Source organism: Penicillium odoratum (assembly GCF_028828045.1).
Source record: "Penicillium odoratum strain IBT 22623 chromosome Unknown utg000005l_segment0_segment0, whole genome shotgun sequence".
NCBI classification, from domain to species: Eukaryota; Fungi; Ascomycota; class Eurotiomycetes; order Eurotiales; family Aspergillaceae; genus Penicillium; species Penicillium odoratum.
This window is the reverse complement of record NW_026643147.1, coordinates 1485187-1502592: the sequence shown is the minus strand read 5'-3', so window position 1 is coordinate 1502592 and position 17406 is coordinate 1485187. Positions and strand designations below refer to the sequence as shown.

At 49.0% G+C, this 17406-nt stretch overlaps 9 protein-coding genes across 9 annotated transcripts; 7 read left to right on the top strand and 2 right to left on the bottom strand.

The window, feature by feature from the left end:
* Nucleotides 1–659: 659 nt before the first annotated feature.
* Nucleotides 660–1514, top strand: N7520_006115 (protein-S-isoprenylcysteine carboxyl O-methyltransferase; the record flags this gene model as incomplete). Its single annotated transcript, XM_057140049.1, has 1 exon — nucleotides 660–1514. The coding sequence occupies one exon, from the start codon at nucleotides 660–662 to the stop codon at nucleotides 1512–1514; it is 855 nt and encodes a 284-aa protein (XP_056994055.1).
* Nucleotides 1515–1913: 399 nt separating this feature from the next.
* Nucleotides 1914–3186, bottom strand: N7520_006114 (biotin synthase; the record flags this gene model as incomplete). The annotated part of the gene is made up of 2 exons (XM_057140048.1): nucleotides 1914–2876; nucleotides 2989–3186. 2 exons carry the CDS (start codon nucleotides 3184–3186, stop codon nucleotides 1914–1916), a joined length of 1161 nt encoding a protein of 386 aa, XP_056994054.1.
* A 1664-nt stretch (nucleotides 3187–4850) lies between these two features.
* N7520_006113 (uncharacterized protein) lies at nucleotides 4851–5237 on the top strand (the record flags this gene model as incomplete). Its single annotated transcript, XM_057140047.1, has 1 exon — nucleotides 4851–5237. The coding sequence occupies one exon, from the start codon at nucleotides 4851–4853 to the stop codon at nucleotides 5235–5237; it is 387 nt and encodes a 128-aa protein (XP_056994053.1).
* An 885-nt stretch (nucleotides 5238–6122) lies between these two features.
* Nucleotides 6123–8221, top strand: N7520_006112 (Zn(II)2Cys6 transcription factor; the record flags this gene model as incomplete). Its single annotated transcript, XM_057140046.1, has 4 exons — nucleotides 6123–6196; nucleotides 6251–6287; nucleotides 6351–8016; nucleotides 8070–8221. The coding sequence occupies 4 exons, from the start codon at nucleotides 6123–6125 to the stop codon at nucleotides 8219–8221; spliced, it is 1929 nt and encodes a 642-aa protein (XP_056994052.1).
* Nucleotides 8222–8809: 588 nt separating this feature from the next.
* Nucleotides 8810–10397, bottom strand: N7520_006111 (MFS general substrate transporter; the record flags this gene model as incomplete). Its single annotated transcript, XM_057140045.1, has 4 exons — nucleotides 8810–9361; nucleotides 9422–9980; nucleotides 10026–10154; nucleotides 10216–10397. 4 exons carry the CDS (start codon nucleotides 10395–10397, stop codon nucleotides 8810–8812), a joined length of 1422 nt encoding a protein of 473 aa, XP_056994051.1.
* Nucleotides 10398–11220: 823 nt separating this feature from the next.
* Nucleotides 11221–11845, top strand: N7520_006110 (uncharacterized protein; the record flags this gene model as incomplete). The annotated part of the gene is made up of 2 exons (XM_057140044.1): nucleotides 11221–11658; nucleotides 11708–11845. The coding sequence occupies 2 exons, from the start codon at nucleotides 11221–11223 to the stop codon at nucleotides 11843–11845; spliced, it is 576 nt and encodes a 191-aa protein (XP_056994050.1).
* A 131-nt stretch (nucleotides 11846–11976) lies between these two features.
* On the top strand, nucleotides 11977–12237 carry N7520_006109 (uncharacterized protein; the record flags this gene model as incomplete). The annotated part of the gene is made up of 1 exon (XM_057140043.1): nucleotides 11977–12237. One exon carries the CDS (start codon nucleotides 11977–11979, stop codon nucleotides 12235–12237), a length of 261 nt encoding a protein of 86 aa, XP_056994049.1.
* Nucleotides 12238–12670: 433 nt separating this feature from the next.
* On the top strand, nucleotides 12671–13934 carry N7520_006108 (TDT family transporter; the record flags this gene model as incomplete). Its single annotated transcript, XM_057140042.1, has 4 exons — nucleotides 12671–13023; nucleotides 13079–13375; nucleotides 13429–13714; nucleotides 13785–13934. 4 exons carry the CDS (start codon nucleotides 12671–12673, stop codon nucleotides 13932–13934), a joined length of 1086 nt encoding a protein of 361 aa, XP_056994048.1.
* Nucleotides 13935–14754: 820 nt separating this feature from the next.
* N7520_006107 (uncharacterized protein) lies at nucleotides 14755–17061 on the top strand (the record flags this gene model as incomplete). Its single annotated transcript, XM_057140041.1, has 3 exons — nucleotides 14755–15189; nucleotides 15386–16960; nucleotides 17017–17061. 3 exons carry the CDS (start codon nucleotides 14755–14757, stop codon nucleotides 17059–17061), a joined length of 2055 nt encoding a protein of 684 aa, XP_056994047.1.
* Nucleotides 17062–17406: the final 345 nt, after the last annotated feature.

The following is a 17406-nucleotide window of genomic DNA, read 5'->3' as shown; positions in this document are numbered from 1 at the left end:
AAATGCACATACCTGACATGAAAGTTAAATACCCCATCATGGAAATACATTACACATTAGGACAGCAGGTCTGGTCTTATAAAACAAAATACCATTTGAATGAAGATTTAAGTCAACCATTCACTCAAGTAGCGAGAAACTGATAATTTAGGCCTACAGTAAACCCGACGATATTCCTTACGGGTATGATTAGAGGAAGCTAAGTTTCCGAGGTTTGCGAGAACGTGATGAAGTGAGTAGACCTACCACCTCAACCAGGACGTTAGAGTCGGCTTCAGCCTACCTATCCGATCCTTTTACACATCACTCGAATTTACAAAGTATTAAACAATATAGGGACTCTCTCTGTAAATATCATCAGCATAGTAGAATTTCTAATAATCGTATAATGAATGTTTCTCCATTATTCTACCCAGTACTGACAGTCCCTGTCGATCTAGACAACGCTAAGGCCGCCATGTGGGGAAGAGGAAACCTTCGAAGAAAAAGAACAACAATCTCTCCAAATTCCCATTGTTCTCCAACATACTCACCATGAACCCAGCCTACGCCCAGCTTTAAAAGGCCCTCGAGAGCTGCTCACTGCTTCGAACACGAACATCCAGCAACCTCCCCCTCCACCCCCTCCATCCCCTAACCGAAACACCAACCCCTACGCAATGGCTTCGATCATCGACTCCATAACCACAGGCTCAGAACCTACGCTGGGCGACCCCAACATCTCCTGGCCAATCGAGCGCATCCCACGCCCTACCCCAGCCGAAGAATGGCACCCATCTTCCCTGATCCCGGGCCGACGCGATAGCACCACCTCCGCCGAGTCCGACACCACAGACGCAGACGCAGACACCCACCCCTCAAACTACCCAAAGGGCACGAAATCACTTTCCGGAATCTCCCTACGCGCTTTTCTCCTCGGCTCATCCCTCGGCCTTACTGGCACACTCACTATCCTCCTATGCACCGTCTTCCCTACACCCCTCTGGCGCGTTCCGTTCTTCATCGCCTCGCTCAGTCTGTTCCATTTCCTGGAGTTCTACATCACGGCAACGTACAACCCGCGCGCGGCGGATGTGAAAGCATTCCTCCTTTCGAGTAACGGCTGGGCTTACAATGTTGCGCACGGGTCCGCTGTCGTAGAATGTATTGTGGCGCACGTCTTCTGGCCTGAACAGTCTGCGCTGGGGAGAATGTTCTCCGTTGGGCCTGTATACGGGTCATCTGTATCGGTACTTTTGGTGGTTGGATTGTTGCTTACGGGTGTTGGGCAGGCTGTGAGGTCTTTTGCTATGTCGCAGGCGGCTAGCAATTTTAATCACCATGTGCAGTCGGAGCATAAGCGGGACCATGTGCTTGTTACACATGGGCTGTATCGGTTTTTGCGGCATCCGAGTTACTTTGGATTCTTTTGGTGGGGTTTGGGGACGCAGTTGGTGCTTGGGAATATGGTTTGCTTTGTTGCGTATTCGTTGGTGCTGTGGAAGTTCTTTTCTACTAGGATTAAGCGTGAGTGAAACTCTTTGTTTCAAACTTTCTTCCTTGGTGCGAGTGGATGTTTGCTGACATTTTGATTTAATAGGCGAGGAGACTTTCTTGATTCATTTCTTTGGTGCTGAGTATGTCCAGTATAGGCAGTCGACTCCAGTTGGAATCCCTGGGATTCATTGATACCCCTAAATTTGAGCCTTCGGGCTAGATGGATGGCTCGGCCATTAATAGACTATTTCTTTCTTTGTACCATGTATGCCATCTAGGAGAATAAAATCTTCTACAGGAACGGATTCGGGAACTGCAGACGGTCAATCATTTGCCAGTGACCACATTCCTCATTTTGCTAATCCTTTTCGAAAAGCGATACATAAAGCTGAGTATCTAAGTGTGGACATGAACAAAACCAGATAACGATAGTGGATCTAAGCGCTAGCTGCGACCGGCGCAGCCGTCTCCGAGGCAGGGGGTGGGGTCACGGTGGTCTTCTCGGCACCGGGGACCTGCGGCTTCTCGAAGCTCTTCATGGGGTAGTAACCCCAGCGGTCGAACATCTCACGGTCCTCATCCCATCCATTGCAGTCGGTAGTCAGCATCTTCTCACCAGTGAACACAGCATTGGCACCAGCCTGGAAGCAAGCAACCTGCTGTTCCTCCGACAGAGCAATGCGACCGGCAGCGAGACGAACAATAGTGGCAGGCATAACGATACGAGCGGTAGCGATAGTCCGGAGCAAACGATCAAATGGAATCATTTTCCGGTCTCCGAGCGGGGTTCCCTTAATAGGGACAAGAGCATTGACAGGGAAAGACTCAGGGTGAGAAGGCAAGCTGGAAACGGTGTGCAGGAGGCCAACACGGTCCGCATCCGTCTCGCCCAGACCAAGGATACCACCTGAGCAAACATTGATACCGGCATCGCGAACATGATCCAGAGTACGCAGGCGCTCGTCGTAGGAGCGGGTCGTGATAATCGTGGGGTAGAACTCGCGCGAGGTGTCGAGGTTGTGGTTGTATGCAGTCAGACCCGCCTCCTTTAGCTCCTTAGCCTGGTCCTGGTCAATCATGCCCAGTGTGACGCAGACTTCCATGTTCATGTCGCGGATACCCGAGACCATCTGCTTGACGTTCTTGAGGCTGGTTTTGCGACCGCGCATGTCACGCCAGGCGGCACCCATACAGAATCGGGTGCTGCCATTGGCCTTGGCGATGCGTGCCTTCTCGAGAACTTCGTCGACGGGGCTCATCTTGGTTGCCTTCAGGCCAGTGTTGTGTCGAGAGGACTGGGCGCAGTATGAGCAATCCTCGCTGCACCCACCGGTCTTAATGTTCATCAATGTGCACATCTGAATGGCCGATGGGTCATGGAATTTGCGGTGAAGCGCTTGCTATACGACATCAGCATTTATTTGGGTGTTTTTTGCCTATCCGAGGCTATACTGATTGTCCCGGGGAAGTGAATTTGGGCATCAATTAGTACCGGTGACCGACTCTACTGACCGATGCATATGTGAGTTGGTTCAAGGGTGTGTTATAGATCTGGTTGATTTCTTCTCGGGTCCAGTTGGTGCGGGGGGCTGTAGCAGCAGTTGCCTCGATGAGCACATTGGGGATGCGGCTGGCGAGCGAGGTAGCGCTAGGAGAACCTTGGACGGTGCCGTAAGACCGTAGAACGGTCCGTGGTAGGACTCGAGACATTGCAAGTGGTATGTGTTTTAGGGGAAATCAAATTGTAGAGGAAAGGAAGTTGATTATTCTGTGATGAGGAGGGGAAGATTCACCGGCTCGACGGATGTGGGGAAGGTAGGACCCGAGGATTGATTTGTTATTGGATCTTTCCGTCAACCTTAACTATTGCAGACCACTCAATGGCATCATGAAGAAAATTCTCAAAAGACGGGCGAAATAGGAAAAGGGTTGAGTCCAGCCCCATTGGGCCCAACAAGCATAGATTCCCTCGGAGAAGGATTTCTTCTATGATCTTCAACCTTGAACTCAATTCCCACGATATCGGTCCGTACGTAACCGAGGTTGGTCTATGCTTGTTTCCCGGTATCCAGGAACAGCAGTGGTTTTCATTCTGTACTTTTTCTACCATTACTGTGGCAAACCCGCATTCGTTGAGTTCCCTTGCATCATTCCACGGGAGGATCCACCAGGCCCTGACCCTGCAACCAATGATCAACATCATATTAGCCAGATTACGGCCCGTGCAGAATCGGTTCAAAGGAAGGTCCAGAATAAATAACCGCGCCATGCTGAGTGGATTAAGATAACCTACGGAGTAGCTAATACCGAGGAAATCTGGGGTTAAATGGATTAACAAAATACCCCTGAGCTCACATCAAGCACAAAAGGCAAAGCCTCAGACCGACTGGATTCCGGAAAATATTCGGAATGATTTCGGTTATTAATGGTTTGCACATGCACATGTGAGTCATTAAAGACAGACATTAGTCTGGGGTTCATCAAAACACACTTATGTCAACCTGCCTTTTATGTGAACATCCGTGTTGCCCTTGTCTCAGCTCCTTTGGTGGCTAAGGCTGCCAGCAAAAATGGTTATTTTCAGATTGGTATGATCGATCCATCATATGTGGGGATACTCAACAGGAATCGGCCTCAAGTTCCATGTTGAGTTGATGGGCCCCACTGCAGAGAATCAATTTCCCGCCAAATCTGCCCTCGCTAATGGGGACATGCAGCCTGGCTTACTTAAGGACTAGTAGATTCATATCGCGATTTGAAATAAATCTTCAAACATGACTGTCGATTGACCATGTGGTGGTCAGTTGCAAGATTATTAGCGACAGTTCCACGGGTTCCGACTGCTCGCTCGTATGACAGCCATGAAACCTCAAGGTGTCTTCTTGCACTCATATTCGATTTTTACTCTTGGGGTTACTAAGATTGTTTCTGGTTTAATTAACCTCAAATGTGTGTTGTGAAGATACCATGAAACGAAAAAGGCTTCATTAGTTGTCAGCAGGGCCATCACCAGGCTGATGACGCCAACGCAGAATGACGCGTGGGCACAAGCCACCGTGACACGATCTGACTCGCCTTGAAAGGACCATAATAGTAACAGGATGACCGAATCAGTGGCTGATCGTCGGAGAATAAATTAAAGCCCGTTATGTCATCCCACTGACGTCATTTAATATACCGGTCCAACCAAGTGTACCATTGAACAAAACCTCCAGGACCTCCAGGGCGCTCTGCATCTTCCAAGGCTCTTCTAGATACTGCTCGCTACGCTGCTCTGGTATGTTTTCGAAAGGCTCAGCATAACAGTTATAGATGTCTTATTAACGATCACTACGCAACTTAGATATCAACCTCCACCTCCACCTCTACCCACCATGCCCGACATCCTCGACCGGATCCGGAGTGAAGTGTCCGATAAAGAACTTGCCCTATGGACAGCCCTCACATGTGCCGATCCAGCCTCTGAGTTAATCAAACTAAGCAACCCAGAAGCCAACTTCCTGTTCCCGAAAAAAGAAGTTCTTACTCTGGAGGATCATGACAAATTCAGAAAGGCTTTGAGGGCTCCATTCCACCGATTCGACAGTTATCGCCTCGATGAGGTCCGTATTTTCATCATCGACCTGATGGCAGCGACAGTGACCTGTAAGGTCTACGCGGAGAGGGATAACAAAAAGTACCGGGCAACGTCGCATACCACATGGAGCCAGGCTTCTGATGGGGAGTGGAGAATTGTGACCCATCAGGAATGCAAGGTATAGATATGATATTGGTACCTATAATGTTGGATGGGACTTTGATTTATCTCCGACTCGATGAGAAGAATGTAATCACGAATGATGTTCAATTTTGTCGATATCCAGTGCAATGCAACTTATTCATGACGATATTACTGAATTTTGAGGATGGAACATTTGTAATTGAAATTTTCGGTCAAGATCTTTTGTAGGTGAAGCACATTGGAAGAAGAATCTGACTTAACAGCCCGGTGGTTTATGCCAAAAACCTCGTAATCTTGGAAACGGTCGCTTGCTCCCCGGATTAAAGTAATGCAGTGTATTTGTCAAATTGGCTTCAAGCGACTATACGTTTAGGTTTACCACGCGTCATGAATCAAGATGAATAATTGTGGATTGATATAACTCAATTACCTCGTCTCGAGGCTCGGGACTTGTATCCGATAATCTGGGGTATGGTATGCTTCAAGCCCAGTGGATACCATATCACCTATTTTAGACATTGGTTTCCTTAATTGCCTTTGATGATACCCCACAGAGTGAACTAACTCCTGTCTACAGTCTTGTCATTACTACTAGGACGAGGCTAGTAGAGAAGATGCCATATCCGCAACAAAATTACAGGTACAATAGAAAACCTTATGTAATGTCCTTCGATACACATACCGCATTTATCGATTTGTTCCCTCTTGATTTCAGTAGGTTCAGGCCACAACTATAGGTATGAGCTGCAAGGCAATCGCGATCGTCGTGAATCCCGAGACAATTTGCCGCGGAACTCCACTTTTCCAATTCCAACTCTGCCACTCACCGGAGGTTTCGTCCTTCCCCACATTTCAGTAGCACCGGGATTCCCCCGCTGACCTCGACGCGATCATTTTTCACTCTTATGCGTCTCTTCACTGCGCCATGGCGAAGCCGCAGGGCGCTATCCGGCAAAAGCGTAAGTCGCGAGGTCGCGGGCTCCGTGCGACCACTGGTTGGTCAGTTTCTTCCCCAGTCTTCGGAAATTATCATGTCCTTTAACGCATCACTAGTCTAATCTGCAAGAGGCGGCATGTCAAGTGCGATGAGGTATGTATTATCTACCCACGCGCCACGTGTGGGACTATGAAGTTAATCTTGTTGGGTTATCAGGTTCAGCCACAATGTGGTCCCTGTGCTAAAGGCCAGCGCCCATGTGTGTATGCACCCCGGGATTCACCGTACATTCGTACATCAACAGCAGAGGCGCAGGCGCCTGAAACTCCCACACACATGGCGTTTTTAGAGCAAGTGAAGCGCCGAAGTTCTGTTCACGAACCGCTTCGAATATTAGTCGATGCATGTGATCAAGAACAACCCATCCAGGATAGCCCACTCATAGAATCACAGCCCGCGGCCAGCACGATCCTCCCTGAAAACCCTGGGTCGGCAAGTGCGATTGTTTCATCAGCAAGGTCGCCGTATGGTTATGTTCCTTCTCCAGGGACAGAAAGTTCTTATTCATCACGAGCCGCGCCATTGAGCTGGTTTGAACTCCTAGCGACGGACGCTGCAAATGCCGACGAGAGGTTTCTCCTGTCTCCCCGCGAGAAATTCCCTCGGAACATGTCGCAACCCCAACTTGATACTGGTGAAGACCCACGTAATAGTTATAATTTACAGCCTCGAACACTTCGGGAAAGTCAAAGCTTCAATGCAGCTGCATTTCCACAGCATCCGGAAATTACGCAGCGACTGGTTTCACAACCCTCGGAGGTTGAACCGATGGTATCAAGTGCACCATCTGGATGGAGTCAAACATTCGCAATTGAACTATCACCCCTGGAACATTATTTGTTCCAGCACTTTGTGCGTGTTTCAAGCAAGTGGTTGGACTTCTATGACCCGGAGCAACATTTTGCTTCTACCGTTCCACACCTAGCCCTTCGGAATGTTGGGCTGATGAGAGCCTTGTTGGCCCTTTCCGCACGCCATCACTCCCTTCTAGAACTTGAGTCAGATCACTCAAGTCCTGTGTTTGTCGGAAACAAGCATGTTTCTCCACTTCAGGGGGCTATCATCGACCGCAATCTGGCTGTCCAGTTCTACTACGAGTCCCTCCATTACTTGAACCAAGATATGCAAAATTCTTCCTACGCTCGCAGCCATGAACTGATAGCAACTGCCCTGCTTATCAGCACCTACGAAATGATCGATGGATCGAATCAGGACTGGGAAAGACACTTGAAAGGCGTGTTCTGGATCCAGCGGTTCCAGAATAACGACGGCGAGTCAGGAGGAATCCGATCGGCCGTCTGGTGGGCTTGGCTTCGACAGGATGTGTGGGTCGCTATGCGCGAGCGTCGTCGAGTCTTCAGCTTCTGGAGCCCCAAGAAGCCTGTGTCAATACTTACTGCCTCTGAACTCGCAATGCGAGCTACATATCTGCTCGCGCAATGTGTCAACTACGCGTCGAAGGAAGAGGAGAAAGCTTCAGATATAGAGCGTCGTTTGGACCGCGGGAGCGAGCTGCTTTTCATGCTACAGGAATGGCATGATCATCTCCCACCGGAATATAGTCCCCTCCCCATCATATCTACCACTGAAATATTCCCTCCAATATGGGTCTATCCGGCACCCTACGCAGGAGCATTGCAAATCCATAGCCTTGCCCGAATCCTAGTGGTCTTACACAGGCCATCTTCGGGGGGCCTTGATGATTTCAGGGCCGCACAGAAGCTTTTGACAATGTCTGTTAACACCATTTGCGGAATTGCGCGATCGGTGGATAGCCAAGATCATCCAGCGAACATAGTCTCTCTGCATGCTCTTTTTGGAGGTAAGTATTTCACTCCGGCAAGCTATCGCAGACTTTTCTCTAATTCATAGCAGCTGGAATGTGTGTTTACACTCCCCATGAACGCTTGGCTCTCTTGGACCTGCTAGAGTCTTGTCAGCGCACGGTTCGCTGGCCTTTGGCATCACTAAGAAAGGAACTTGAGCTTGAATATGAGAAGGACGCAACTCATTATTCAATGAGATGATATCTATTGACACTTGGGACATTCCGTCCCTAAAACTTGTGCTCTGGGTTATGCGATCGGCGTTGGAATCTCGGAAGTCTTAACGGGTCTATTTCAATCTGCTCAGCGCAGGAACACGCCGACTATTTGGCAAGTCCTCATAGGATATTTCGCCGAACCTCATTCTGCCACCAATAAAATCACTACTCCACTACACAATATAGAGGTGGTGAGACGGTGCCCTACTACCTTCCCGCCCTGGGGGTAACCTTGTTCTGTTCAAAAAGCCTTTTGTCCTTTGCACTGTGCTTCTAAGTAGGGGCACCAAGGATATACCGGTGCTTTAACTCGAAAGCTGGCATCAAATTGCGCGTTCTCAGGGCAATGGATAGCCAGACATCTAGCGTGCGACGGGATCTGAGCCCAGACAACCTCGGACTTTACTTTGCCTTGGACCTGGCAGTGTCCATTCTCATGTGTATAACTACGCAATGTATATATAATTCAGCTGGATCTGTCATATTATGAAATCCATGGATCTTCATTGATTGTGGAATACATACGTTTTACACAGTAGTACCAAAAAACTAAGAAATAAAGGCATGCAAATCATTCCTGAATAAATGATTTTGCGCGGCGGCGGAACCAAATGTGCAGTCCGAGAAATACGACGACTCCCAATGCAAGCATAGCGGAGATGACAGAGAAACCCATGATGTACTTCGGGCTGTCTGAGTCAGGGAACAGATAAGAGCCATATATCTGCGCCAAGTTCCCCATCGCATTGACCAAGGCCAAGCTAACACCTCGAGCTTGGGGGTGCATGCCAGCAAAGGCAGAGGAGGCATATGCCAATGTACCTCCATTGGTAGCCCAGAGACCACATGCCATCAAGACCAACAAGACGTATCGGGCTGTATAGTTGTAGACTGTACACACAATAATCGAGCATACAAGTGAGAAGGCCAGCCAGCCGGCGATGATCAGTCCTCTCGAGTTCGCTATTTTGTCACTGCAGTATGATGTGATTCCAGTGGCAACGAAGGCGGCGCCATAGATTGGAACGGTGAGGAGATTTATTTTATAGGTGGAGGCATCACCAAATAGACCTTTGACCAGTGTTGGGTAGAAGTATGTGAGGGTGCTAGATCCGACGATAACCTAGTAGTAAAGACTTGTTAGTTTTGCTGAAATATCTGGGAAAGCAGCAGGGGTGCTTACCATATATCCAACAACCAATCCCCAAGTTCGCCAATCTCTCACAGCCACCTTGACAGCACCCCAGTTGCTTAACGGGGCACTATCTTCAGTCACAGCAGTCACATTTTCGGTTGCCAAGCGAGCCACAGCAATATGCCTTTCGTGCTCAGATAGACCTTTCGAGGTAGCAGGGAAGTCGGGAAGGATGAAAAGGGAAATCAGAGCGCATCCAATGGTGGCAGCACCTTCAACAATGAATAACCACCGCCAGCCACGTATTCCATGGGCACCTTCGAGTCCATCCACAATACCAGCAGCAATGAGACTACCGAAGGCTCCAGACAGGACGGCAGCAGAGATATATACACCAAAGCGCCTAGACTGCTCAGTACGTTTGTACCATGATGATAGAACAAGGAGGACACCGGGGGCGAATCCAGCCTCGACGCTTCCGACGAGAATTCGAAGAACAACAAGATGGGTGTAACTCTTGATGACGGACATGAGACAGGTCAAAACTCCCCAGATAATCATGATGGAAGGGAGGAAAATCGAAGGACGGGTTCGACCCAGGACAAGACTGTTGAGAATTCATGGTCAGTGAATTGTAGTATACCATGCTAACCAGTCAACCCACTTGCTAGGTACTTCAAATACCACATATCCTACAAAGTAGACCACCAGGGCAACAGAGTATTGGTTCGAGGTCAGGTTGAGGTCCTGCTCCATCCCAGAGACCTTTGCATTGGCAATGCTAGGAACAACATAAGCACATGCACAGTCACTTGACATGAATGACCACTTGGGCAACTTACTTCGTACGGTCCATGTATGACAGCAGGTACATGACCCAAATTACCGGCAACAGCATCAAGTCAATCTTCCTGACCAGAGCCTTCTCCTCCTCAGGAGAGAAGGGCTCATCCGCGACAGCATGTTCAATCTCTTTGGAAGAGATCTCCTTCTGAGACGTGGTTTCAAAATCAAACGAATCCATATTGAATTGAGCAGAAAGGAACGGCGATTAACGAAGCACCTGTTCTGCAACATGTCAAACATCTGCAAAGGATATTTATATCTCCTTGAACAGCCAAGGCTGACGATCTTCCGTATTTCGCAGTCATCAATGACGGCAATATACCTGAAAATATCTTCTTCCATGGTATCCTTGATCTGGTACAAGGTCGGGGTAGATAGGATCCACCTCCGCAATTCGCGACGCCATGCGCACGTCCCCACAACTCTATCGCGATTGGTGTTTCATTCGTCTCGTCTCGAGGCATCCGTGTGGGACTTGAATTGACCAATACGAAACATGAGGCTCCCAGTTTTCCCGCATAGGTTGTATGCAGCAAACAACATGCAGTGTTTGTACACCCCGTCGGCTATTGTCCTTGTCGGTGCAGGATGTCTTTGAGATTGCTACCAACCGAGAACAACGATGAAAGGATCAGACAACTTAGCTGACACATTCGATCTGACTCCGACTTGTCTAACGACATTAAAACCGAATCTCAGGTACAGTTCTAGTCAAACACCTGGGTTGTGACGTCAGAGATGTTTGGTCAGCCTAAACCATCACACGCCTCGACCCGAGCCTCGATTCGAAGCAATTTCCGAGCTCGGGGTAAACTCCAGCCTGGTTCGACATGGAGGGGTGGAGGGGTTTCTTGTTTGTCAATGCGGGGAGCGTCATGATCCAGAAGCTCTATTTAAGCTGGGGTATGCCACTGATAATGGTCCAAGATTGTTCGCATCGCATCTTCTTCTGGAAGTTTTCGGCCTCCATTTAAGTCTTTTCTCCAGTCCACATCATCACCATGCCTCCCGTTGCTACCGAGAATGCTGCGACCGAAGCCGCCAAGGTCGAGACTCCTGCTCCGTATCTTAGCACCATGCCGGACAATGACTTCAGCTGGCAGATTACTCTGGGCCAGAAGGTTGTCGCCATCACCGGTGCCAACCGTGGCATTGGCCTTGGTATTGCGGAGGTGTGTCTGGCCAACTCGGCCAAGATGGTTTACTCTCTGGATCTGATGGAGCCCGGCGAGGACTTTGCAGCTCTGCAGAAGCGCTATCTCAACTTCAAATTCATTCAGACCGATGTTACCTCGGAAGAGAGCGTGGAAAAGGCCATCAATCAGGTTGTTAAGGAGACTGGTCGCATCGATGGTCTTGTGGCCAATGCTGGCATGACCAAGCACCAACCTGCTCTGAAGTTCGATCGCTCCGAGCTGGAAAAGCTGTTCAATCTTAACGTAAGTCTTCCGAACCATAAATCCGAGAAGCTGTGCTGACAATTGCTAGGTTTACGGCGCCTACTTCTGCGCCCAGATTGCTGCTCGCAAGTTCATCGAGCTCGGAATCAAGGGCTCTATTGTGATGACCTCTAGCATGACATCCTACCGTCCTAACCGAGTAATTTACTTCGAACATTCTTTGTGAGCTGTTACTAACCCGTTATACTTAGGCCGCCCCCTCCGCCCCCTACGGAGCAACCAAGGCTGCCGGTAAGCTCACCAATCCAAAGCGCAGGTTCGCATAGATCTGACCAACTTCCCCTCTTAGTTCGAAACATGTGTCATACCCTCGCTATGGAATGGAGCAAGCATGGGATCCGCGTCAACAGTATCTCCCCCGGTTTCGTTCGCACCGCCATGACATACTACGTTGAGACCGCACCCGACTGGGACCTGAAGATGCAATACTATGGCGGTATGCCCCGTCTAGCTGACCCACGTGAGCTGGGCGGTGCCTACGTATACCTGCTTAGCGATGCTAGCTCATACACGAGCGGCATCGACATTCCAATTGCGGGTATTGTCGGTGCGTGGTGAATATTTAATTTGAAATGGAAAGCGGGAGAATTTTTGGCGTTGTTATTTGTTTATATTGTATAGAAATTTGTGGTTCTTTTATCGAAATATCCATTATCCTTTGATGTCGAAATCAACTTATTTGGGAAATTTTGCGATATAATGATATTCTTAAATTGTCCTTGGCTCCCGCGGGATCCACTGGGTTGCCCGCGGGGCTCGTTCCCTTTCCAAACCTCGGGATCTCTGACAAGTTAAACCTGTCTGTTGATTGCTGTGAATCTGCTTAGTTTGGACATGGCCAAACCAGCCCAGAAAACAGGGGTCAAGGGTCCCGCCAAATATAACGTTGGCTGGCGACGAGTTGTCCGCAATTTCAGCCCATCGTACGCGCTTGCATGAATCATATCTCTAGCTTTCCGCTAACGATGACTTTAGATGGTTTGCAGTCACTATGGGGACCGGAATTGTCTCGGTGCTCTTTCATTCGATTCCGTTCTCATCGCCGGTCCTCTACTACTTCTCCATTGTGTTTTTTGTGTTGAACGTTGCCATCTTCGCAATGGCGTTCATCACCTCTATCGTGCGATACACCATATATCCCGAGATCTGGCGAGTGATGATTCAAGACCCAGCGAACTCGCTATTCCTAGCAACTGTTCCCATGGGTTTTGCTACACTAATTGAGATGTGGGTGTTCATCTGTGTTCCCCGCTGGGGAGAGTGGGCCTCGTCCTTTGCATGGGCCTTATGGATGGTGGATGTCGTCGCAGCAGCTTCTGTGACACTTTCTCTCTCCTTCATCTTGTAAGTGACTGTCCGAAGAATTCATTGGATGGTGGAATTAATCAACCTTGGCTAGGATATCACAACGACACATAACCTCTTTAGACCGAATCACGGCGCTTCAACTGCTACCTATAGCTGCTACAATTGTCGCAGCTGGTGTAGGCGCCGAGGTCGCCAGCATTCTACCTAACAAGACTCATGCGATGGGAACCCTTCTTGCCTCCTTTGTCTTATGGGGGATGGGTACTCCTTTAGCCATGGCAGTGCTTGTCATTTACTACCAGCGACTTGCCGTGCATAAGCTGCCTCCACGTGAGGCCATTGTGAGCTGCTTCCTGCCATTAGGACCACTCGGTTTTGGTGGATTCGGGTAAGATTCATGTCTACATGATAAAAAAGTAAACAATCGCTTACTTTTTTCAGTATCATCTACATTGGAAAAGTCGCTCGAGAACTCTTTCAAGGGTCGGACATTCTCGATCCGATTGCAGGCTCGATGGCTTATGTCCTTGGTGTCTTTATCTCTCTGCTTATGTGGAGCTTTGGATTGATCTGGCTTGTCTTTGCCTTTGCCACTGTTCTATACAGCTCTCCGTTTCCTTTCAACATGGGCTGGTGGGGCTTTACATTCCCACTGGGTGTGTATGCGGCCAATACAATGGAGTTGGGGAAAGAACTTGATCTCATGTTTTTCAAGATATTTGGAACGGTACGTTTGAACTCACAAGATGCTTTGTGGGTTGAAAATATCCCAACATTTCTAACGTAATATCCCTTAGATTCTAAGTGTTGCCGTTCTGCTATTATGGGTGTTGGTGGCGTCTCGAACAGCTCTTGGATCGTGGCGTGGAAATTTGTTTTATGCGCCATGTTTACAAAACCTGGCTCTCAAAGAGGACGAAACAGAGGGCGAGCGCCTTCGAGCATAGAAAGGTTCATTGGCTGCTTTGTTGTTGTTCTATAATTTCCGGTGACTTTGAATGTCTTTTATCTGGACGAAATATCAGCTTTCAAAGGTTGAATACCTTATCTATACACCCTCATGTTGAGAGTTGCAGAGCGTGCGCACGGAGTTGTTTGACTGTACTCCCTTTTATTTAACTCAATTTCAAATGATTTTGGAATTCTAAAAATAGCATCGAGTTAATTACATAGGCATGCTATTGTGTTTCATCTATTTTTTTGTTATACAGACCTTCAGCACACTTGGTTGGTAGTACGCCGTAGGTACCTGCCCACTTTGGTAGACATACTGACGCTGAGGACCTGACTGAAGATATGGGTATGCTCATGATCAGATTATAGATTAGCTGACAATTAATGAGGGGAGTACCTTGTGTCAAATTTGATGATCATGAGATAATCAAATAGAGAATTACCAGACAAATACACTAAAGCCCAATTAACATGAAGTACATTGCTGAGTCATGACTCATTCACCGCCTCAGGTGACCTGCACGTCATTTTTTTTTGTTCATTCACTCTACAGCTAGGGTAGGTTCGCTGCCTTAAGTCTTTACTTCTTTCTCGAAAGTTTTCCTCACTTCTCTTCATCTCTCTTACTATTCCAATTCTGCATTTTTTTCGAACACCGACTTGAAATTCTGTGTATGCGACCGAACCTTCTTCATTAACCAAGGCGCGCCGCGCGCAATCAACGAACAGGCCTTTAGGCCGATCATTTCCTCCCCAAATCCTCCCACCTTTTACGACAAACCCGCTCACTCCTACATCACCTTCCTGAGCAACATGAAAACCATGAAGTCCCAGTCTCGCCGCTCTGGTGGCGCAGACCGTGGCGGCATTCGAAAGCGGGGCCCAACGCGCACCGACCGAGATGGAGACATGGACATGGACACAAGCGCTCGTGGGGGAAAGGGAGGCCGAGGAAAACCTGCACGATCTTCCACAGCCCGACCCTCTGGATCTGGTCGGACACAGCCGCGTGACAAGAATATTGATGCGATTCAGCGGGCCATCTCCGGTGCGAAGGACTCGCAGTTCAACATTCGGTCCGGCAAAAACGCCAACGCAACCAATCTGGAAGAGTACAGCGTCCGTGGCTGGAAAGACAGCAAAGCATCGTCCACTCGCGACGGCGGTGTCGACAGCCTCCTTGGATTCCTAGAACGACGAATGAATGCACACACGAAATCCGGATCATCCCGCGCGAGAATCACCAAGGTATGTCATGACATTCGAGATTGCGACCACTATATATATAAACTTCGACACCACCCGGTCCGACGTTGGCTCTTTGGTCAAATATGATTTACCTGGAAAGACGACGGTCGCTACCTCCCGGGATTCCTGGCGTTTCTTGTCTTCGGTGGCTTTGCGATTTTCAAGGTCCTTTGCGCCTTGCTAACGTTCAAATTAGTCGCGGGTTGAAGGAGACTCACTTATTGTATCTGTGAAGCCGGATGTGGGAACTAAATTGTCCTACCTGGACGGCAACACCTTCGCTGGGGTTAAGATCATTGTGGAACGATACGATCCAGCTTCGAGTGAGGCACTGGATCGCGAATTGCGCACCACCAATGGTCTCTCCCAGGAAACGATCGACACAAAGACCAAGATGACCGAAATCTTGGCCAGACGGTACTTCCCCGACCCCAAACTCCTTGATCTCTCCAAGCTGGGTACCGACCCCGATCTCCAGGCCATGGGAATTTTCAACAGCACATCGACAGAGTCTAAGTTTTTCCCGGCCCTGATGAAGGTCTGGGAAATGGGATTTGCCGATGCAAAGCAGAGACGCGAGGCAGTGGAAAGCGTGAGCTTGGCTGACAACAAACTTGCCAACATCACAGTTGTGACTACTCTTGCTGTGACAATCCCTGGCCTCAAAAATCTCGACCTCTCGAACAACAACTTCAAGGATGCCAGCTCGCTGATCGGCTGGCGTTGGAAATTCCGTGATCTCGAATTCTTGGATTTGACTGGCAACCCTTACAGTACCGTGGAAAGTTTCAAGAGCACCATGATGAAATGGTATCCCAAGCTGCAAACCTTGAACAACGTCCAGGTTCGCACGCCAGAAGAGATCGCGGCCCAGAAGAAGACGCCTATTCCTGTTCAGCCACCCCACTTCCAAGATGATTCCCAGATCGCAGAGAACTTCGTCCGCGCATTCTTTACTGGCTACGATACCGATCGAAACATTCTTCTGAACACCATTTACGACGATCGTTCCACTTTCTCTATGAACATAAACACCTCGGCGCCCAAGGCCACCCAGGCCGATACTGCCAGCTGGGATCCTTACATCAAACGGAGCCGTAACCTTCAGAAGATCAGCCACCTCCCTGCACGAATGGCACGCACTTTCACTGGCAAGGAAAAGATCGCTGAGTTGTGGAGCACTCTGCCGGCAACTCGTCACCCTGATATGGCCGTTCACCCCGAAGAGATGCTCATCGAATGCCACCCGGTCCCTGGACTTCCCGACCACACTGGCCAGAGCGAGACTGGCGTTGGAGGTCTTTTGGTCATGGTCCACGGAAAATTCGAGGAGAGTGTGGGAGGAAAAGTGGAAACACGCAGCTTTGATCGATCCTTCACTATCGGCCCTGGCAGTGGTGCCCTTGGGATCACAGTCATCAACGACATTCTCACCCTTCGTGCCTACGGTGGACATGAAGCCTGGAGCCCAGAGAACCAGGCTATCCCCAACGCTATCCCTCAGGCTATCCCCCAAGCCATTGCCCCTCCCTCTGTCGCGGCTCCTATCACCCCTGTCGCTCTTCCTGTTATGCCTGTCGCCCCGCACCCCAGCTTCCCAGCTGGCTACGGTCTGCCTGCTCCCGGCAAAACCGACACACAGATTCAGCAGGAACAAATGATTTCGCAAATCAGCGCAAAGTCCGGCATGACAATCCAGTACTCTGAGATGGCTCTTTCGAGCAACGGATGGAATCTCGACGCTGCATGGAACAACTTTGAACAGTTAAAGGTAAGCCACGCTGTCAACAACCCGTTTCAGGGACCGAACTAACATATGATAATCAGGCTCAGGGTGCTCTTCCTGCCGATGCTTTCCTCCCTGTGACATGATCACTACCACATAATTCACAAACATAAAAACAGACCGAGTCCCATTCTTATTCGACTAGCATATTATGTAGTTTGGGATCTTCGTGGCGTTCCAAGGCATTTTTTATTGCCTTCTTATTTTACCTATTCCATGTTGCCTACTCAAAAGAACTTGTTTAGAGCATAACAGATACCCAATATTCTGAGGTTTACAGCCCTTGTCGCTTACTCTTGACCTTCATGCCTCCGTGTAAACACTAGTGCTAGCTACAAATGTAATTTACCAGAGGACTCCAGCATCTGGGTAACCGTCCATTAACCTTGCCTGGACAGAAATTCTACCCTGAACATGACTCGTGTCTACTA